Source organism: Dendropsophus ebraccatus, chromosome 1, assembly GCF_027789765.1.
Source record: "Dendropsophus ebraccatus isolate aDenEbr1 chromosome 1, aDenEbr1.pat, whole genome shotgun sequence".
NCBI lineage: Eukaryota > Metazoa > Chordata > Amphibia > Anura > Hylidae > Dendropsophus > Dendropsophus ebraccatus.
Genome location: NC_091454.1, coordinates 87,386,993 through 87,410,097, shown reverse-complemented (window position 1 = coordinate 87,410,097; position 23,105 = coordinate 87,386,993). Strand labels below are relative to the sequence as shown.

General features: G+C 42.8%; 1 protein-coding gene across 2 annotated transcripts; it reads left to right on the top strand.

Annotated features, from left to right (window-relative positions):
• The first annotated feature begins 405 nt into the window (after positions 1 to 405).
• Positions 406 to 8,645, top strand: KICS2 (KICSTOR subunit 2). 2 transcript variants are annotated; one of them, XM_069955830.1, is made up of 3 exons: positions 406 to 855; positions 6,144 to 6,432; positions 7,251 to 8,637. In XM_069955830.1, the coding sequence occupies exons 1-3, from the start codon at positions 531 to 533 to the stop codon at positions 8,059 to 8,061; spliced, it is 1,425 nt and encodes a 474-aa protein (XP_069811931.1). In that variant the 5' UTR covers positions 406 to 530; the 3' UTR covers positions 8,062 to 8,637. The 2 variants fall into 2 exon arrangements, with proteins under 2 accessions (XP_069811931.1, XP_069811933.1); XM_069955832.1 differs by lacking the exon at positions 406 to 855 and adding an exon at positions 5,466 to 5,722 and having other exon boundaries at positions 7,251 to 8,645.
• Positions 8,646 to 23,105: the final 14,460 nt, after the last annotated feature.

Sequence of the window (23,105 nt, the reverse complement as noted above, 5' to 3'; positions counted from 1 at the left end):
ATGGCCGTCATTTAATGGCAAATAATTGGTGTTATTTTAAAACATTGGCCGTTATTAAATAACGGACATTATTTGTCAGAAAATGGCGTGAACATGGCCTTCCTGTGTTTTCAATCCACTCCTGGTTTTGGTACAAAATACTGAGCAAATATACTGTGTGTGAATTGCTGACCTATCCTTGTACACAGGACAGCACGTGAAGTCTCCTCCACAGCATTATCACTGAAGGGATGGAGACTCTCCATGGGATCTACTCACTACTCAGAATAGCCCTGGCCGGGACCGCTATTTGTGCAAAGAAAGTTTGAAATAATTATACATTAGCGGCCATGTGCTTCCTCTAAATGTCCAAAATTTCTGTTATGAATAAAGTTATTGAGAACGGCAAGGCCACGTCATTCAAGACGTCACTCTTCCGGCGCAGTCACGTGTGATAGGTAAACAGTCTGGTGTCACCAGTAAGTTCCTCGGAGCGGCGGGTCGGGCTCTTTCTGTGTGCCGTGTTCCGCGGTGTCGCGCTGTATCGCTGTATGGTGGTGCCCCAGCAAGCGGGAGATGCTCCGGCCGCCCAGGGGCAGGAGGACGAGGATGACGAGGAGCCGCTGCTGCTGATGACGACCTCGGTGATGATCCCGCAGAAAACTCCGCCGGTCACCGCGGAGCAGAATGTGCTGCACACCTTCTTCTCGCATCTCGGCCACTTCTCCTACGACAAGGCCAAGGACAATGTGGAGCGGGAGAAGGAGGCCAACAAGAACGCTGGCGCCTCGTGGTCCTCCATGCTGGCAGCCCTGGCTCACCTGGCGGCCGCCGAGAAGGCGTATCATAGCATGAGCTTCCTGGGACAGAAGCCGGGTGAGGGCGCTGTCCACTGCTATACACATGCCATACACGCACCTATGGCTGGGTCACTGACCTCCATACAAGGGAATGGAGCTCCACTCACCACCATGTCTCCATTCCCCTCCTGGGAGGGTCAGCACGCCCATATGCTTCCCAGAGGGGGAACCCACCCCTCCAGGCAGGCAGCTATGTGGTGAATGGATGGAGAGGAGCTGGTGCTGCATGTGCTGCTATCACTACTTGTATGGGACGTTTACCATGAATGTGGCGACTAGCTCCTCATGGGCAGTGTATTGTACCCCCAGAAACGACTATGTGGCACATTGTACCACTTACAAAGAATATGCCGGAATGAGGGCTTGGCAGTTAATTGAATTAATTTGCCCAGAAGGGCTGATCATTCGTGTATCAGTGTATGAGGAGACATCAGTATAGGCAGCTCCTGCTTTTTATTTTTTCTGGGCTGCAGCATAAATAGCACAGGAAGGGTTAAACCGCACATCTTTCTCCCGGTTCTTGTTTTGATGACTTCTGGATCCCGTCCGCACCTCTTCCTACCTGCGGGTAGCAGCGAGAGCAGAGCTTATCAGATGGCACCATTGCCATGGTGCACTGCTTAGCTCTAACCTCCGCAGGCAAGTCATCAGAACAAGAACCAGGAGAAAGATGTGCGGTTTAACCCTTGTAATCCCTGTGAGTTATAAGCTGCAGCACAGATGGGGTACATGAGGAGGAGGACTTATAATAACTGCTGAGCTAGTGTATCTAAGCTTGTTGTGTGTGATACTGCCTGCAGAGCCTATGTATCCAGTCCATTCAGTGTTAACAACTGCTCAGCTGCAATATCTAAACTTATCTTTACTTATTTAATTATTAATGATACAGTCTGCAAAGCCTGTGAATCTAAGTCTATCATGAGCTATAGTCACTGCTGTGCAGGTGTATCTAAGCTTCAAGTTAAACCAGTTTATCTATGCTCATTGCGTGTGATACTTTTTACTGAGCCGGTGTATCTAAGCCTATTGTGTGTATTACTTTCTGAAGACCTACTGTATCTAAACCGATCATATAAAATCAGTCTGCCATGATAGTGTATTAAGGCTTTCACCTGTGATGAGTGAGGGGTAGGTGGCGGGCAGTTAGTTGCCAGCGGGTGCTGCTTACAGTTAGGTAACTGGTATAGAACGGGTCCAAAGACGGGCCACAAAAATGGTGGAGGGTGTTAGGCATAAAACATATCAGGAAAGACTTAAGGATGTGAATCTGCATAATCAGAGGAAAGAAGGGAAAGGGGGGACATGATCGAAACATTTAGGGTAGCTTCACACGTACCGTATCGCAGCTGATTTGATGGTGCAGATTTGATGCTGTGTTATTTTATTTAGTCAAATCTGCTGCTGATCCGCAGCAGAAAATCCGCTGCAATAGGAGGGAGGTGTTTTTAGTAAAAAAAAAAAAAAAAAACTGAGCAAAGAACAAGAGGACACAGTGAGAGGTTAGTTGGGGAAAAGATCAGAAGCAATGTGAGAAAATATTACTTTACTGAAAGAGTAGTAGATACTTAGAACAAACTTCTAGCAGATATGGTTGGTAAATCTACAATAACAGAATTTAATCATGCCTGGGATAAACATATATCGCTCCTAAGATAATAAGAAAGGAAATACTAAAAGGGCAGACTAGATGGACCCAGTGGTCTTTTTCTGCCCACAATCTTCTATGTTTCTATGGTATTGGTTTTGTATACATCGCAGAGGATGTGCGGGGCATGATGTTGTATGTAGGTGAGGGTATAATGTACTGAGGAGGTGTTATAGAGTAGACTGCGGTTTGGCATGCTGGGATTTGTAGTGAAGGGGCAGGTTACTGAAAAGTACACTGTGCTAGGCTGTAACATTGCCAGCCATAGTGCCCCCATAATGACAGCCAGTATTCCCATAACATATAAGGCGACTTTACTACAGGGGGGGTTACACTGTGAGGCTATGTTCACACTTGGTAAGGGTCACGGAACGGATGGTCTCAGAAAAGATCATCCTAGCTGGTACTGCAGTACCGGCCGGATGATCTTAAGCGCCGCTGAGTTGTTCTGATGCAGGCGCATCCATGCACGCCTGCATCAGAACTCCCCACTGCACACAATGGAGAATGCGGCCAATGGAGCTCCATAGTGTGCACTGACATGTCTCCTGCAGCCGCTATTCATTGAATAGTGGCTGCAAAAAACTGACATGTTTATACACTCCGACCGGGATTCCTCAGAAGGCAGCACTAAGTAAGTGCCATAGAAATCATGGTCGTTGTTACAACAGCCGTGATTACTATGGAACTTACGTAGTGTGAACATAGTCTGAAGCGGCACAGATGCTGCCTCAAACACCAATAACATCGAGAACCATCTAAAATGTTGAAAAAATTGCCTTATTGCCCAGCTCTAGCTGGGATTATGCTGTGACATCCATGAATAGTAGCCTGTATTTTCTAGTAATACTAGAAATGTTTTTTTCTACAAAAACTTTGTATAAATCAATAGCAGGAAATGAAGGAAGAAAGCAGCTTATAAAGTATCTTACATTTGCTTGCTTTATTCATGTGTACAAAGTTTGTTGAAGTGACCCCCAGGTGTTAGGATGGGTCATTGGTATCAGATTGGGGGAGGGGGGTCTGACTCCCTACATCCCATCATGCAACCCTTTGAATGGCTTTTGCACTCTTTCAAGTGCTATGGCTTCCTCATAGTTCACTGGCCATAAGTAATTCCTTTCTTATTATCTTAGGATAGATATGTTTATCCCAGGCATGTTTACATTCTGTTATTGTAGATTTACCAACCATATCTGCTGGACATTTTTTCCCAATGTCTACTAATTTCAGTAAAGTAATACAGTGGTCCTTTAACTTACAATGGCCCCAGGATACAATATTTTCAACATACAATGTTTGTTTCTTTTTGGACCATGTCCTGTACTGTTGTGTGTCTAGTATCTCCTCTATACAATACAGTGTGATACTACATATCCTGTACTGCTGTGTCTAGTGTCTCCTCTCTACAGTACAGTGTGATACTACATATCCTGTACTGCTGTGTGTCTAGTATCTCCTCTCTACAGTACAGTGTAATACTACATGTCCTGTACTGCTGTGTGTGTCTAGTATCTCCTCTCTACAGTACAGTGTTATACTACATGTCCTGTACTGCTGTGTCTAGTATCTCCTCTTTACAGTACAGTGTGATACTACATGTCCTGTACTGCTGTGTGTCTAGTATCTCCTCTCTACAGTACAGTGTGATGCTACATGTCCTGTACTGCTGTGTGTGTCTAGTATCTCCTCTCTACAGTACAGTGTGATGCTACATGTCCTGTACTGCTGTGTGTGTCTAGTATCTCCTCTCTACAGTACAGTGTGATGCTACATGTCCTGTACTGCTGTGTGTGTCTAGTATCTCCTCTCTACAGTACAGTGTGATGCTACATGTCCTGTACTGCTGTGTGTGTCTAGTATCTCCTCTCTACAGTACAGTTTGATACTACATGTCCTGTACTGCTGTCTAGTATCTCCTCTATATAGTACAGTGTGATACTACATGTCCTGTACTGCTGTGTGTCTTGTATCCCCCTCCCTACAGTACAGTACAGTGTTATACTACATGTCCTGTACTGCTGTTTGTGTCTAGTATCTCCTCTCTACAGTACAGTTTGATACTACATGTCATGTACTGCTGTCTAGTATCTCCTCTATATAGTACAGTGTGATACTACATGTCCTGTACTGCTGTGTGTCTTGTATCCCCCTCCCTACAGTACAGTACAGTGTTATACTACATGTCCTGTACTGCTGTTTGTGTCTAGTATCTCCTCTCTACAGTACAGTTTGATACTACATGTCATGTACTGCTGTCTAGTATCTCCTCTCTACACTACAGTGTTATACTACATGTCCTGTACTGCTGTGTCTTGTATCTTCTCTGTACAGTACAGTGTGATACTACATGTCCTGTACTGCTGTGTGTGTCTGGTATCTCTTCCCTACAGTACAGTGTTATACTACATGTCCTGTACTGCTGTGTCTTGTATCTTCTCTGTACAGTACAGTGTGATACTACATGTCCTGTACTGCTGTGTGTGTCTGGTATCTCTTCCCTACAGTACAGTGTGATACTACATGTCCTGTACTGCTGTGTGTCTTGTATCCCCTCCCTACAGTACAGTGTAATACTACATGTCCTGTACTGCTGTGTGTCTAGTATCTCCTCTATACAGTACAGTGTGATACTACATGTCCTGTACTGATGTGTGTGTCTTGTATCCCCCTCCCTACAGTACAGTACAGTGATACTACATGTCCTGTACTGCTGTTTGTGTCTAGTATCTCCTCTCTACAGTACAGTGTGATACTACATGTCCTGTACTGCTGTGTGTGTGTGTCTAGTACCTCCTCCCTACAGTACAGTGTAATACTACATGCCCTGTACTGCTGTGTGTGTCTAGTACCTCCTCCCTACAGTACAGTGTAATACTACATGCCCTGTACTGCTGTGTGTGTCTTGTATCCCCTCCCTACAGTACAGTGTAATACTACATGTCCTGTACTGCTGTGTGTGTAGTATCTCCTCTGTACAGTACAGTGTGATACTACATGTCCTGTACTGCTGTGTGTGTAGTATCTCCTCTGTACAGTACAGTGTGATACTGCATGTCCTGTACTGCTGTGTGTGTCTTGTATCTTCTCTGTACAGTACAGTGTGATACTGCATGTCCTGTGCTGCTCTTTGCCTGTGCCAGGGTGAGCTGCTCCTTTAGGTTCCAGTTGAGGGCAGCTTCATCGGACCCTGACAGAACTGTACAGGACCCTGAAAACAGTCCAGTCTTCTACATATGTAAGAACTTGCTTTATCTATCTATGAAGGTGATAATTTGCGGCTTCAGAACCAATTACCAGTCTTCCATAGTGTTATGAACTCATCATACAATGGTCGTCCCAGAACCAATTAATATTGTATGTTGAGGGATCACTGTATAGGGAAGCTAAATAATTTTCCATATTACTGACTTCTCCAGCAGTCTTGAGCGTATTCCACCCTTTTGTGTCATCAGCAAACAAACAAACAAACCTTACCAACCAACTTTTCCTATGCCACCTACAAACATATTGAAAAAATTAATGTTGGGTATAAGTGAATTCTGTTGGCAGGAATCTCTTACAACCATTGGCAGTGTAGTACCGTGAAGCTGCACATGACTTTATTTTATTGTCTTTCCAAGGTCTGTGGGTTGACATCAGCATTTCATCTCTTCTAGGTGGTCAGTCATTCTTCAGCAGAAAGGATTCTATCAGAACGAATTACACTTCATTGTACAACGAACTGAAAAAAGTAGTCACGACAGGAAGAAATGCCACTGGTGGGACAGCTCCTCACTTGGAAGAACTGCTTTCACATCTGTCTGAACAACTCTGCTTCTTTGTACAGGCTCGAATGGAAATTGCTGATTTCTATGAGAAAATGTACACATTGAGCAGTCAAAAATTTGTGAACGCAGAGGAACTTGTGACCATCTTAGATGCCATCTTAAAGAAGTACAACTCCAGGTGGGCTTTTTTTACGACTTGATCCTCTTCCCCTTAGCCACTATGGTTAGAGTTTTAGGCAACTAGGTGAAAGTACAATCTGTTCAAAAAACCAAGTTCTCCTTATCAATATAATTATTTTTCCTGTTTGCAAAACATCAAGAAAAATCTAAAAAAAATGTTGTGTGTTGATTCCACCTCCCCTTCTTTACATTGTGGGGATATTGATCATTAACCTCTCATAAATATCTGCCTCAAAATACAGAGGTCTCAAGAACATTTTATGTATATCCACTATGCAACATCACGATGGGCCTCTTACGGATCAGTTCGGGCCTCCATGGATATGGACACGCAATAAGACCATAATGCATGTGACCCCCATTGCATCCAATGGGGGATGTTTGCATTATGGTCTCATTGCGTCTTCGTGACATTTACACTTTAACACAGAAGAAATATGCCCCAGTCCATATGCAATGGGTGCTGGCTGTGTTATACCACTGACATCCACCTATATCCTCCTGTATACTGTGGGAAATAGCAACCATGGCTTCTAGCTAGTTAGTAGTCAAACATAAAATAAACAATATAAATTTTGGTATTGCAGCAAGTGCAGAGAATAAGGTTAACATACGTTTTTACTGCACAGTGAATGTCTTAAAAATAAAGCCAATAAATGGCACAATTGTAGTAATTCTGAACAAAAATACACAGAAACCGATAACCTTTCAATTATGTCACTGGTGAAATCTTTTTAACCACACTTACATTACCAAATTGAAATTACTGCTTACACTAATCCTTGTACATTTTTTTGTAATTCTTTTGGTTTGTAGGTTTCACCATCCTATATTATCTCCTCTTGAAAATGGTTTCCAGCTTGAAGTTGATGTTCTTGTGCACCTTTTAAAGGCCCAGAGCCTGATTTTTGAGTGGAAGTTTCTTCTGTCGCTTGTAAACTTACACAATGCACATACTAAACTCCAAAGCTGGGGTCAAATATTTGAAAAACAAAAAGAGACCAAAAAACATCTATTTGGTGGACAGTCTCAGAAGGCGGTGCAGCCACCACATCTCTTCTCGTGGCTCCTGAAATTTAAAAACATCCTGCTTGCCAAGTTCAGCTTCTACTTCCATGAATCACTAAGCCGACAGACCTCAGAGATGAAAACCCTCACTGCTAAAACTAATCCGGATTACTTTGGAAAAATATCCAGCTTCATTAGGAAATATGATGCAGTGAATGTGTCCTTAATTTTTGATAACCGGGGATCAGAGAGTTTTCAGGGTCATGGGTACCATCACCCGGATTCTTACAGAGAAGCCCCTAAAGGGGTTGACCAATATCCTGCAGTGGTGTCACTACCATTTGAGAGACCTGCGGTTCACTGGCCAAATGTTATTATGATAATGACTGAGAAGACAGCAGATCTAAACACTTTAGAGAAGGTTGTGCACTTTTATGATGAGAAAGTGCAAAGTACGTATTTTCTGACCCGACCTGAGCCACATTTTACCATTGTGGTCATTTTTGATTCAAAGAAATCAGAGAGAGACTCCCACTTTCTGTCTTTTTTAAATGAGCTTTCTCAGTCTTTAAAAACCTCCAGAGTATATGCAAGCTTAAAGCCAGGCTCAAAAAGCTAAAACTAACTGTTAAAGCCAAAAGTGCAGTCTAGTATTGTAGAAAGGTGAATTCAAACCCATAGTCCTGTCCCATTTAAAGCGATGCTGTACCCACAATCTGCCCCCCCCCCCTTCCAAACTGCTTTTACCATCAGCTGCTTTTAATCCAAGATCTGTCCTGCGGTCCGTTCGGCTGGTGATGCAGTTATTGTCCTAAAAAACAACTTTTAACTTGCAGCCCCGTGTCAAATTGGTGTGGCCTAGAGTGTCTGTGCCCTAGGCTTGCACCACCTCTCTGTCCCTCCTCCCCACCCTCCTCATAAGTAGGAACACTCCTGGGTAGGATTTCTCCTATTCATCGCTTGTCTGAGCACTGCACATGTACTGGATTGTTAAAGCATCTGTGCAGTGCTTAGACAAGTGGTGATTAGGAGATCCCCTGCCCAGGGGAATTCCTAGTGATGAGGAGGGACAGAGAGGCGGTGCAAGCTCAGAGCATAGACACTTGAGGTTACGCCAATTTACTACAGGGCTGCAAGTTTAAAAGTTGATTTTTAGGCCATTAACTGCATCACCTGCCGAACACACCCCAGGACAGATATTATATTAAAAGCAGCTATTCGATGGTACAAATAGTTTTTTTTTTTTTTTTGGGGGGGGGGGGGGGGGGGGGTACAGAGTCGCTTGAAAGGAGTTATCTGCGAAAACAAAGATCCAGTAGCTTATAGCAGCTTATTCTCCCTTTGAAAAAATGTCACATTTCTCCAGGTGACTCTGTATCTCTGTGGCGGTCTGGTTAATGATTATCAACCTATAGGCTTCCTGTCATATGTAGCCAAAACCATCTTTACATATGACCTTTAGGAAGAGGAATAACTATTAACATATTTGTGCCTTTCCGGTTTTTGAAAGTTAGTTACCAGTCTTATTTCATGATATACTGGAAGGGTTTATTTTACCTTTATACAGTTGTACTAAGCTTGCCCCTTCTTATTGCCTCTTTCAGCTGGGAACCTACATTCTAGTGGTAGTTTCCCAAAGTTCTGCAAAATGCAATAAGTCCATCCAAAGAGACATGTACGTTAAAATAGTTACTTATGGTATTGTCTTTTTATACAAAGTCTGTATTCTGTCAGGATTTTGATGAAATAATAAAGGGAGTCTGTTACTAGAAATCTCATAGTTAAAGAGTATGTCATCACAAAATGACTTGACATGTCATCGGGCTCAGACCCACTGTGATCAGGAGATATAGCCGGGAGAGAGCATAGCAGCAGCGAGATTCATTCTCTGGCTGGCCACTAATTCCAACAATGTTGTCTTGTAGACTTACATTGTCTGAATTGTCTGTTATGAAGATATGGCTGGGGGTGGCTGACATGGCTGCTGCTAAGCTCTCTCCCTGGCTCTCCCGATCACAGTGGGTCTTAGCCTGATGACATGTCAAGTTATTTTTGACAGCAACCTTTTAAATGAATCCCATAGCCAGATAGGACTTAGGAGCATGACTGTGACCCTGTAAAATATGCACATTAACCTAAAATGGCCATAGGTTATAGCACTGCCGGTGCCCATTAATTGTAGCCTCACTCACCTTGTCATTTCAGTTTCCTTCTATGGCGAAAACAAAAAGACATGGGGGAGATTTATCAAAGGTGTAAAATTTAGACTGGTGCAAACTGCCCACAGCAATCAATCACAGCTCAGCTTCCAGCTCTGGTGAAAGGAAAGAGGAGCTGTGATTGGTTGCTGTGGCCAGTTTGCACCAGTCTAAATTTTACACCCTTTGATATATCCCCCCCATGGAGTGCAGCACAGTAATACCTGCTATCCATATTCTGCACATTGTGCCGAATGTGGTACAGATTCCTCAGCACTGTGTCCAGATTGGGTGCTGATGTATGTGTGCACGGAGTGACAAACAGACTGTTCACTTCCATGGCCTGAAAGTAGTTGGCTAGTGGCTGTGTGCGAGTCATTACCCTCATATATGCTAACTACATTCGTACCACAGTAAATGGGGTCTGTGCACAGATACATTGGCACCCTATTTTGACACCTGCCCTGATCCTCTGCATCCGTTTTTCCAGTTGTTTCCTGTCCCCACTGCTTACTGTTGTTCCTAGCTTCATCTGACTGCAAGAAATGTCTGATGAGGTGGGTTAGGGCTTCAACCAGTGACTGGCTGAGCAGGTAATTCCTGCTATCCTGTACGTCAGAGGAAGTGCAAAGCTGCAGGGACCAGAGGTGCAGCCCCAGTGCAAGATCATCAAATAAAATCTATCACTTCTCCTAAGCCCCTTGTGGTTGGGTTTAACTACAAGATTTCTGGTGACATATTTCCTCTAAACCGCAAAATCACAGTGACATGGTAGCAGAAATTTAAAGGGTTATCGGGAGAGCAGAAAAGGTCCTACCTGTTCTGCTGTCCAGCACAGCACTCCCTCCCCCCTTGCCCAATAACTTCCAAGATGAGAGGGGGGTGGGTGCATGTTGTGGGCAAGATTTAATAGCTGCCCGCTGTTACTGATGTCACATAGAATTTGGGCAGCTATTGGACATTGTATGCAGGTAAAACCACAGAACTTTTCTGCTCCCCAGATAACCCTTTTTACCCGTACTTAGTTGTACTTTACCATACTGCATTTCAGTAACTCGTGATTTATGTTAGTTACTTGTGTTTTATGTCAGTAGTGGCCTATTCTGGGCATTCCATCTTTCGAATACACCCTGATGTGTCACGCTGTAGGGGAAGTTACTTCAGTTGACTGAGCTTTCTGCTGTGGGAAAAAAAGCACAATCTAAATATGAGTATATAAGCAGCAGGAAAATCTTTCTGCAATCTTTCTGCCAGTCCTGTAGAAATAAACAGATTTACTGTATTCAAGCAGTATTGCAGAACTTGTTTTTATAGTTGCTGTGTGTTTCTACTGATGACTACTACTGGTAGCTGCTATCCCAGTGCAGGAAACAGTTTCTTAATTTATATATTTATGTTTTTGTGACTGGAACAGCTCTAAATTGAGTTGTGGCCTTGGGTGTCTGAATAAACTAGACTTTTTTTTCCAACAAATATTGTATATTTTTACTTTTAAAAGCAATTGTATTGGTTCTATTTCTGGGACTACAACAAAAATGACATCTTTTTAATACATGTTGCTTTTTACATTTTGATAATGCTCATGTAAAAGATACATTGTTGCAATATGTAAAAAATTTGAACGGGTATAAATAACTGCACTAATGGAGGGGTTAAGAATCTTATACTGTATGCTGCTGAATTAAAATCTGTTTGCAAACATATTATTACTCTTTATTATTATTTATTATTGTTATTATTATCATCATCATCAATTTATTTTCTCTTTCCTCAACAGCATGTCTGTGCTTAAAGGGGAACTCTGGTCATATTTAAAAATCTAGTGCGGACAGGGGGTGGGGGGAACATAATAAAGAATCAACCAGTCCCTGTGTCCCCGCAATGCCATCTGACAGCCGCCGGTCTTCTGCTTCTCTCGGCTTCCTGCATCGTCACAAGCTGCCAGGAAGTACCCGTTCAGTCAGTCAGTAGCTGCAGCGGGTGTCCCATCCCACTGACTTGGGCTGAGTGGGCATTTCTGAGCTGGAATGTGATGTAGCGGGAGCTGTTGGAGGCCGGTAACTGTGGGTGCACTAGTGATGCGGGGGGCACAAGAACAGGTAAGTATAGATTCTTTATTATGTTCCCCCTGTCTGCATCATATTTTTAGATTTGGCCGGAGTTTCCCTTTAACGTAAATGGGTATTGTCCGCTAAGAAAAAAACATTAGGTAAATGCCTCATAGAGACATGTCCTGTAATTGCTGCTTATCAAACAAATAGTTACATCCCACTTTTTTCTGCATTGGGTAAGGGTGTCCCGGTATTAGAGACGCTAATCTCTGACAAACAATGTTCACCAAATATTTTCGGTGTCCGGAACTTTCTTGTTTGACTGTAATTGCTGTTGCCAAAGTGGATGAGATTTTGAAACCTGCTAAGTGGGCTTTAGCAGACAGTTTCTGTAACTCCTTTAGGTATGAATAGGAGTTAATGCTTTTGTAGTCTAGGCCACCTCTGACGTTTGAGGCTGGAAACACTGCAGTTTTTTGAAAAACTGCCAATGCAGTTTTTATGCCAATAGCAAAGTGGACTCAAATGCTGAGAAAAGCAGCTGAGGTTGAACTATAGAAAATGACTAGAGCGTTTGACTAGTTTGATTAATCAATGGCTTCTGGACCAGTCCAAACATGAGACAAAATCTATGCAGCCTTGTAGAAGTATTTAAAATACACAATTATAGGTAGATAAGTGCCATGCGCAAAGTTGTTTTATAGTGTACCATACCTATATATTAAAGGAAAGCCTTTCTGTGATCTCAGTGTACTCCTATTCCCTTTATACCTGACACTATATATACACAGTGGTACCTTGGTTTAAGAGTAACTTGGATTGAGAGCGTTTTGCTAGAAGCCCTCACAGTTTGACTCAGGAAGTCTCCCTCACCTTCCAAATCATGGCAGATCCCCTTCCGGCTGGAGCTTGCATCAGGGGCAGGACTGTGGAGGTAATATCTTCATAGCTGTAATATACTCTGCCCATATCTGCCTGCTCAAACCTTCATGCACCCTGCAGTCTCTGTCAGCCCTTGTGTTTCATATCCTCTCCATTCCTGCTATAATGTGCCTGCACTCACACTCAGCTATACACACTGCTGCTATAATGTGCCTTCACTTACACTCAGCCATTCACACTGCTATATAGAAACTCTTCTGTCAGTGTGCTCATGCACAGCTCTATTCTAGCCTGTTGTACTATGCTAATGCATTATGGGGATCTGCAGCTCCATCCTGTATCTACAAACTGCTGCTGTTTTTTCAGGCTTTGCACTTACTATACATTATACACCACATGCTGATTGCTATACTGTACAGTAACTTATAGTATCACATATCCAGCTGTTTCATTTGTTTTACATGTTATTCAGAATAAAAAAAAAAAATCATTATTTTTTGGGGTGGGGAACCAATTTTTTTCATTCCAATTATTTTTTTATGGGAAAATTTGCTTTCGATTAAGAGTGGATTTGGATTACAAGCACGGTTCCGTAAATTTATGCTCGTAATACAAGGAGCCACTGTATTTATTTTTAATTTTTTAACATTGCTTGACTTTGAAAGCACCAGTAGGTGGAGCCAGAGTATTGCATTTTGCTGGTAGTTTTCCCCTGTCCTAATTATTGATGGTCTTGTTTGAGTCCTACCTCTAGTAGCCTGTGTGGAGATCTGTTATTAAGAGTGGTTTATTTACGAGGAAAAAGAAAAAAAAAGGGGGAAAAAAAATATATATACACACATATATAGTCAGTCAGGGGTTTATTACTGAATGGGAGGTATTTTCCTCTGTCTTGCTCATAGTAATGCAGCACACCTATATTAAGACATGTTTTTTTTCTATGCATTTTCAACCCATAGAGAGCTATGGTGGAAAAAAACAAATTAAAGCTAAAGCATTGTGTGTGTGTGTGTGTGTGTGTGTGTGTGTGTGTGTGTGTGTGTGTGTGTGTGTGTGTGTGTGTTAAACTGTTACTGACCTAAAAAGAAGTCCTCTCAAGATAAAAGAAAAAATGTCAAAAACAAAAAAGCATTGTAGGTTTAGAATTTTCTTTTTTCACAGTTGAGCCCCCATCAAACAAACAAACAAAACCCTTGTATGAAATCATCTCTACATTACCAAGTTGGTGATGCCACTGGCAATTAAAAATTGGGGGAATAAATTAAAACTTTGGCACAAAGCTCTGTGCACCCAAAACTAGCATGAGAGCTGGCAAAAAGCAGGAAAAGGTCCATGTATTCCACCCACTGATTACTTGTGGAAACCCCTTTAGGGATCTCTGCCTCACACATTTTTACTGTGTTTATGTAAGTGCTTCCCATCAGTTTCTAGCAATTTTTAAGTTTTTTTTACCAATCGTTTTTGGTGATTTTTATTTTGTTTCCTGTTGAGGCACTGCGGTGAAATTGGAAAACTGCGGCCATAGTGGTTATTGAACACAACAGCTGTAGGTTTTCAAATTCATTTTGTTGTAGTGATTTGTAGTTTTCTACAGCCACAATTCGCAATCGACGGACTTGGAAAAAAGACTGTTTACACACTCACATGGCCAGCAGACTTCTATGGGTGTAAAATAATGTTCCTACAGCTGATAATGCATTATCGGCTGGAGGAACATGTAATACAGTGTCCGTTGTTTGGCCGTTGTATTACAGCGTGTAAACATACCCTTTAACATGTGTTCTGTAGAAAAGCATATGGGAAATGCCAGAAAAATACCACACTACATGCTGTGGTTTCAAAACGCGCCGTTGACATACCCACAATTTTATATTTGGGAGTGGGGATCCCAACCTTGTGGGAGGTATTGGTAATATCACTAATTATGCCCGAAGGCTAATACCGTGCTTGCCCCAAGGTAAAACGTAACTTTTATTTAATTGTTTAAAATATACAAATCGTGATCTATATATATACAGTGCAATAAAATGACTGTGTTTACAGGTGCTGGATCGTACGTATGTCTGAGTAGTTGTAAGCAAATTGGTACTGACGACTTGTATGCAATAGTTTCTGTTAATATACAACGGTATCTACAATGAGAAGTGTGTATTTCACAACATACATTATGTAACAAAAACGCATACCAATATAAGGGGTAATAAACTACCGTGCTAATAGCCTCGCTGCTCTGCAGTGTTGTAGAGGCTTGTGCATACTTTACTCGTAAGAGTGATTGGAGATATCGCACTAGTGCTGCTACTATCCAGTTATGTGTACTCCGCGATCAATCGCTGATTGGAGATCACAAAAAACACTGGGGTGGTGCACTAACAGAGTGTCATACTGGTACACAATGTCATAGCCGTGCTGTCACTGCACTCTGCAGGTCTGTAATTTTGCACGCTATGATACCTTGGATTGGGTGACCTGCTAACGTTATCCCCGTGCTATCGTTATACCAGTCCGGCCGGACCTGGTCTGTGACAGTTAGCTACGGCGGAGAGTTGCTTGTATCATTGACACTGCTAACAGTAGTGTGCTGTAGTAAGCCCCATAACTAACTACATATATGCCCAGATACACATCCTTCTACAGTAAACACTAGCCAGATTAAAAATCCATAGCCTTTCACTAACTAGTTTCGTCGGGTTCCCCGACTTTCTCAAAGATATTGGCGATGGCGGGCAGGACACTGTTACTATTTTTATACGTTGGGTACCGGAGGCTTCGCCCGTGGTCAGACATAATTAGCCTATCATCATCCATTTGCGTATCAAACCACTCCCATATGAGTTGTGATTGGTAGGTTTCAGTTTGTTTTGACTATGGAAATGGCGGGTGAGCGTAAGTAACTCCCCATTGTCTGTTAATGACTCGTTTGCGCATGTCAGTGGACATAGTATATATTGGGTTGCAACTCCTTAATGCGCATGTCTGAGGACTTATACTTATTGCAGGTGCTTAGTCTCATTGTGCATGTCTTCTGTCTTAGAATATATCAGGTGGAATTATAGGTCTCCAATGCGCATGACTAAGCACTTGTATTTGTTACAGATGCTTAGTCTGACTGCGCATGTCTTCTGTCTTAGAATATATCAGGGTGGGACTGTGAATCTCTAATGCGCATGATTGCGGACTTGTGTTTTTTTTGGATATTTGGTCATTTCTACACCTGAAGAATGACAGGAGCACTCTTGACTGCGCATGTCCGGGCACTTGGGTTTCGGCAGTCCAAGGATACACGTAAGTACTTGGATAATGGTCAATCCACTGTCACTTGATTGTGTTTTACTTCGTGCCTAATGAGGGGACTAGTAAACAATTACTTGATAGTTATGCTACTAGATGTATTAAGTGTACCAGTCATACAAACTAAAAGTATGATGACTAATGGGTTTAAGTGTCGGGGCAGATGTGTTCCTGAGGTAAGGGCAGCATTGCGCTGACATAGCGCCGGGGTGTAGATATTTACACTGATTTCAGGATAGCATCTATTTGTTGGGAGGGTATCATGGATGATAGAGGATAGGTAGGTAGGTACATTGAAGATAATGAATTCTTTGAGAAAGTCTGGGAACCCGACGAAACTAGTTAGTGAAAGGCTATGGATTTTTAATCTGGCTAGTGTTTACTGTAGAAGGATGTGTATCTGGGCATATATGTAGTTAGTTATGGGGCTTACTACAGCACACTACTGTTAGCAGTGTCAATGATACAAGCAACTCTCCGCCGTAGCTAACTGTCACAGACCAGGTCCAGCAGGACTGGTATAACGGTAGCACGGGGATAACGTTAGCAGGTCACCCAATCCAAGGTATCATAGCGTGCAAAATTACAGACCTGCAGAATGCAGTGACAGCACGGCTATGACATTGTGTACCAGTATGACACTCTGTTAGTGCACCACCCCAGTGTTTTTTGTAATCTCCAATCAGCGATTGATCGCGGAGTACACATAACTGGATAGTAGCAGCACTAGTGCGATATCTCCAATCACTCTTACGAGTAAAGTACGCACAAGCCTCTAAAACACTGCAGAGCAGCGAGGCTATTAGCACGGTAGTTTATTACCCCTCATTGGTATGCGACTTTGTTACATAATGTATGTTGCGAAATACACACTACTCATTGTAGATACCGTTGTATATTAACAGAAACTTGCATACAAGTCGTCAGTACCAATTTGCTTACAACTACTCAGACATACGTACGATCCAGCACCTGTAAACACAGTCATTTTATGGCACTGTATATATATAGATCACGATTTGTATATTTTAAACAATTAAATAAAAGTTACGTTTTTACCTTGGGGCAAGCACGGTATTAGCCTTCGGGCATAATTAGTCACAATTTTATATTTCACATAAAGTTTTCTTGGGCAAAATTGGCAAAATGACAACTCCATAGATTATGTGGTGGCTGTGTTGTGTTACTGCAGTGCAGTTGTTATTAAAGTAAATGGAAGCTGTGGTAACCCAGCAGCATTACTACATTAAAGCGACTCTGTTCCGGCACTTTAGGGTCAGCCTGTCTCCCAGTGCTCTACTTAGAAGAAATAAACTTTTATCAATGCGGCGGGGCGTTCAGCGCCTCTAACCCCTCCTTCCTTCAGAACGCCCCTGGGCCGGATGGACACAGTGAGAGAGGCGCTGCAGGCCTAGGGCACTGAAGCTGTAGGCAACGCTAGTTTGACTGCCTGCTGCGCCGTTGTTTTTCTTTTAAGGCGTCATTTTTCTTCGAAATACTGGCACCGGGAGAAAGGTCAACCCCCCACACTGGGAACAGCATGTTAAGGGGCGGAAAGGTGCCAGTACAAAGTCACTTTAACCCCTTAGGGACCAAGCCTATTTGAGCCTTAATGACCAGGCTCATTTTTCAAAATCTGACCTGTCTCACTTTATGCGCTTATAGCTCAGTGATGCTTTAACATATGCTAGCGATTCTGAGATTATTTTTTTGTAACATATGGTACTTTATAGTAGTGGTAAAATTTGGTCACTATCTTTTGTGTTTTTTGTGAAAAACATAAATATCATGAAAAATTTGAAAAATTTGCACTTTACAAACTTTGAAATTCTCTGCTTCTAAGAAAAGAAAGTTGTATCACATAAATTAGTTACTAAGTCACATTACCAATATGTCCTCTTTATTCTGGCATAATTTCATAAACATATTTTACTTTTCTTCGGTGTTACGGGGCTTAGAAATGTATCAGCAAATTACCAATTTTTCATGAAATTTCCAAAACTAATTTTTTTAGGGACCAGTTCTGTTTTTAAGTGTGTTTAGGAGGCTTGTATACTTGAAACCCCCATAAGTGACCCCATTTTGAAAACTAGACACCTTTAAAGAATTAATCTAGTTGTATAATGAGCATTTTAACCCTACAGGGGCTGGAGGAAAGTATTCACAATTAGGCCGGAAAAAAATGGAAAATAGAAATTTTCAAATAATATGTTCGTTCAAATTAAAGTATCTCATTTTTACAAGCAACAGGAAAGAAAAAGCACCCCAGGTTCTCACGAGTACACGAATAACGCAGGTTCTCCTGAGTACAATGGTACCCCATATGGGGGCGTAAACCACTGTATGGGCACACAGCGGGGCTCAGAAGGGAAGGAGCGCCAATTAGCATTTTCAGTGCAGATTTTGCTGTACAAGTTTTCAGGCGCCAGGTGCGTTTGCAGTGCCTCTGTAGTGCCAGGGAAGTGAAACCCCCCCAAAAGTCACCCCATTTTGGAAAGATAACCCCTCAAAGAATACATCTTGGTGTATGGTGAGCATTTTGACCCCACAGGTATTAGAGGAAAGTATTTAAAATTAGACAGTAAAAATGAAAAACTAGAATTTTTCAAATAATATGTATGTTTAGTTTGAAATTTCTCAATTTCACAAGGAACAGGAGAGAAAAGGCACCCCAAAATCTGTAACGCAGGTTCTTCCGAGTAGAAAGGTACCCCATATGTGGGCATAAACCACTGTATGGGCACACAGCGGGGCTCAGAAGGAAGGGAGCGCCAATTAGCATTTTCAGTGCAGATTTTGCTGTAGAAGTTTCTGAGTGCCAGGTGCGTTTGCAGAGCCCCTGTAGTGTCAGCAGGGTGAAACCCCCCCCATAAGTCACCCCATTTTGGAAAGTGCACCCCTCAAAGAATACATCTTGGTGTGCGGTGAGCATTTTGACCCCACAGGTATTAGAGGAAAGTATTCAAAATTAGACAGTAAAAATGAAAAACAAGTATTTTTCCAATAAAATGTTCCTTTAGTTTGAAATTTCTCAACTTCACAAGGAAAGGGAGAGAAAAAGCACCCCAAAATCTGTAACGCAGGTTCTCCTTAGTACAACGGTACCCCATATGTGGGCATAAACCACTGTATAGGCACACAGCGGGGCTCAGAAGGGAAGGAGCGCCAATTAGCATTTGCAGTGCAGATTTTTCTTTCAACGGCGGGCGCATCGGAACAAATTACCGCCCAGCGGCGACTGCAGGACGGGGGATCGGCGGTCAGTGTGACCGCTGACACCCTCCTGTAACTGCCCGGAGCGGAGGATTCTCCGCTCCGGGCAGTTTAAACCCTTAGGGACCAAGCCTGTTTGGGCCTTAATGACCAGGCTCATTTTTCAAAATCTGACCTGTCTCACTTTATGCGCTTATAGCTCGGTGATGCTTTAACGTATGCTAGTGATTCTTAGATTGTTTTTTCGTAACATATGGTACTTTGTTAGTGGCAAAATTTGGTCACTGTCTTGTGTGTTTTTTGTGAAAAACATCAAAATATAATGAAAAATTTTAAAATATTGCACTTTACAAACTTTGAAATTCTTTGCTTCTAAAAAAAAAAAAGGCACATGACAAAAATTAGTTAGTAGGTCACATTATCAATATGTCCTCTTTATTCTGGCTTCATTTCGTAAACATATTTCACTTTTTTAGGGTGTTACGGGGCTTAGAAATTATCAGCAAATTATCAAATTTTCATGAAATTTCCAAAACTGATTTTTTTTAGGGACCAGTTCTTTTTTTAAGTTGATTTAGGAGGCTTGTATACTGGAAACCTCCATAAGCGACCCTATTTTGGAAACTAGACACCTTAAAGAATTAATCTAGGGGTATAATGAGCATTTTAACCCTACAGGGGCTGGAGGAAAGTATTCAAAATTGGCCTGGAAAAAAATGGAAAAATTGAAATTTTCCAATAATATATTTAAGATTAAAGTATCTCATTTTCATAATAAACATGAGAGAAAATGCACCCCAAATTTTGTAACGCAGGTTCTCCTGAGTACAATGGTACCCCATATGCGGGTGTAAACCACTGTATGGTCACACAGCGGGGATCAGAAGGGAAGGAGCGCCTATTAGCATTTCCAGTTCAGATTTTGCTGAAGAAGTCTCTGAGCGCCAGGTGCGTTTGCAGAGCCCCTGTAGTGTCAGCAGAATAGAACCCCCCCCCCCCAAAAGTCACCCCATTTCGGAAAGTACACCCCTCAAAGAATACATCTTGGGGTGTAGTGACCATTTTGACCCCAGAGGTATTAGAGGAAAGTATTCAAAAAAAGACAGTAAAAATGAAAAAATAGAATTTTTCCAATAACATGTTTGTTTAGTTTGAAATTTCTCAATTTCACGAGGAACAGGGGAAAAAACGCACCCCAATATATGTAACGCAGGTTCTCCTGAGTAGAACGGTACCCCATACATGGGTATAAACCACTGTGTGGGCACACAGCGGGCCTCGGAAGGAAGGGAGCGCCAATTAGCATTTTCAGTGCATGATCTTTCTGAAGAAGTTTCTGAGTGCCAGGTGCGTTTGCAGAGCCCCTGTAGTGTCAGCAGAATAGAACCCCCCCAAAAGTCACCCCATTTTGGAAAGTGCACCCCTCAAAGAATTCATCTTGGGGTTTGGTGACCATTTTGACCCCACAGGTATTAGAGGAAAGTATTCAAAAGAAGACAGTAAAAATGAAAAAAAAGAATTTTTCCAATAACATGTTTGTTTAGTTTGAAATTTCTCAATTTCACGAGGAACAGGGGAGAAAACTCACCCCAATATATGTAACGCAGGTACTCCTGAGTAGAACGAAACCTCATGTGGGCATAAACCACTGTGTGGGCACATAGTGGGCCTTCAGAAGGAAGGGAGCGCCAATTAGCATTTTCAGTGCATGATTTTTCTGAAGACGTTTCTGAGAGCCAGGTGCATTTGCAGTGCCCCTGTAATGTCTACAGAATAGAACCCCCCCCAAAAGTCACCCCATTTTGGAAAGTACACCCCTCAAGGAATTCATCTTGGGGTGTGGTGAGCATGTTGACCCCACAGGTATTGGAGGAAATGGTACCCCATATGTGGGCATAAACCACTGTATGGGCACACAGCAGGGCTCAGAAGAGAAGGAGTGTCATTTTAGTTACAGGCAATATGTCGGTGTTTACTGGTTATCTGGGGTGGTAATGGACAATCTCGGGGTTTTTACTGGCTATCTGAGGTGGCAACAGGCAATCTGGTGGGGTTATGGGCAATCTGGGGTGGTTACGAGCAGTCTGTGCCAATCTGGGGTGGTTACGGTCAATCTAGGGGGTGTTTACTGGCTGTATGGGGTGGTTATGGGATGTTTACTGGCTATATGGGGTGGTTATGGGCAATCTAGGGGTGGTTACTGGCTATCTGGGGTGGTGATGGGCAATCTGGGGGTGTTCACTGGCTATCTGGGGTGGTGACAGGCAATCTGGTGGTGTTCACTGACTATCTGGGGTTGCAACGGGCAATCTGGGGTGGTGACGGGAAATCTGGGCTGGTTGCGAGCAATCTGGGGTGGTTACAGGCAATTTGGGGTAGTTACAGGCAGTCTGTGGCAATCTGTGGTGGTTACGGGCAATCTGTGGTGGTTACGGGCTGTCTGGAATGGTTATGGGCTATCTGGGGGGGATACGGGCAATCTAGGGAGATTACAGACAATCTGGGGAGATTACGGGCAATCTGGGGTGGTTACAGGTAATCTGGGGTGGTTACAAGTAATCCAGGGTGGTTACGGGTAATCAAGGGCACTTGACTTTGGTGACAGGCACCATTTGGAACAAGCGATCAGTGATATATAGTATATACCGCTGATCACTTGTACTGGGACCACACCAGGTGGTCACCGATCATTGCCCCATGCTCTCCGCCACCTCCGGTGGTGGAGAGAATGATGCTTTAATCATTTTTAGGAATCCATCACTGTGAACAGAGTCTGTTCACAGAGATGGCGGCGGCCATCTTGGATCAGATGGCCGCCCTGGGAGGGGAGGGTCAGTGACCAGGTCACTAGGGTTAATTCTGGGGACAGGGGGGGACATGTTCTCATCTCCTCTCACTGTGGATTCACGGTGAAAAGAGATGAAAGTGTTCAGCTGCGCTGGCAATGTCTGTTACCGGTGGCTGCCGTTATACTGGTAATAACGGCGATCGCCGGTGAGGGGACTGGTCGGGACTGAGCCCACACTCTGCCCCAACCCCTCAGCGACCTCCGATAGCTGAGAAGAGGGGGCTGCGGGCATTACCGGTGCCGCTGCACTATTCTGCACCATCGCCATAAAGAGCTGATGGCAGCAGAATAGAGCCCATTAGTGATCGCCGTAAAAATCCGTATCGGCGGTCACTAATGACATAATACATGTATTCTCTGGGTCACTACGGTTACGGTGATACCACATTTGTATAGGTTTTTTTTAACTATTATCACTTTGGCGCAATAGAAACTATCTTCCTAACAAAAACTGTCGCCACATTGCAAGATCCATAGCGTTCTCATCTTTTGCGCGACAGAGCTGGTTTTGGGCTTATTTTTTGCGGGAAGATCTGTAGTTTCTATTGATACCAAGTTTTATATGTATATGACTTTTTGATCTCTTTTATGACGTATTTTCTTAAGTGGATTGATAAAATACAGCTATTCTGGTATTGTTTTTTCTATTTTTTTTTTTTTTTTTTTTTTTTTTTACAGCGTGTGTCGTGCGATATAATTATTGATATAGTTTTATAGATTGGGTCGTTACGGACGTGGCGATACCAAATATGTATAGGATTTGTGTTTTTGATCACTTTTATGTCACTTTTTATTGGGTATAGGGAATGTAATGCATTTTGTAGTGCATTTGGTGCACACTTTTTTCACTTTTTTTTACTTTTACACTAGTGTACATTACTGTACACTAGTGTAAAATACTTTGATCACTGATACAATACATTGCAGTACCTGATGTACTGCAATGTATTGTATCATGCCTCATGCTGACAGGCAATAGCCACAGCCACACCTGTGAGCATGAGGCATCTCCATGGTGACCCCGGGGACCTTCATTAGGACCCCGGGATCACCATGGAGACATCGGGACCCCGGACGGCGCCGCGGGACTTCGCGATCGCGTAAGTGACCCACGGCGCCGTCCGGGATCCACCGGGACCCGTTAGATGCCGCTGTGATGGTTTGACAGCGGCATTTAATG

Bases quoted from the DNA above. Each gene is read 5' to 3' on its own strand.
- KICS2 (XM_069955830.1), top strand. From the start codon at position 531: ATGGTGGTGCCCCAGCAAGCGGGAGATGCTCCGGCCGCCCAGGGGCAG. The intron at 856-6,143 runs GTGAGGGCGCTG...CATCTCTTCTAG, and splicing joins CTTCCTGGGACAGAAGCCGG to GTGGTCAGTCATTCTTCAGC. The intron at 6,433-7,250 runs GTGGGCTTTTTT...TTTGGTTTGTAG, and splicing joins TTAAAGAAGTACAACTCCAG to GTTTCACCATCCTATATTAT.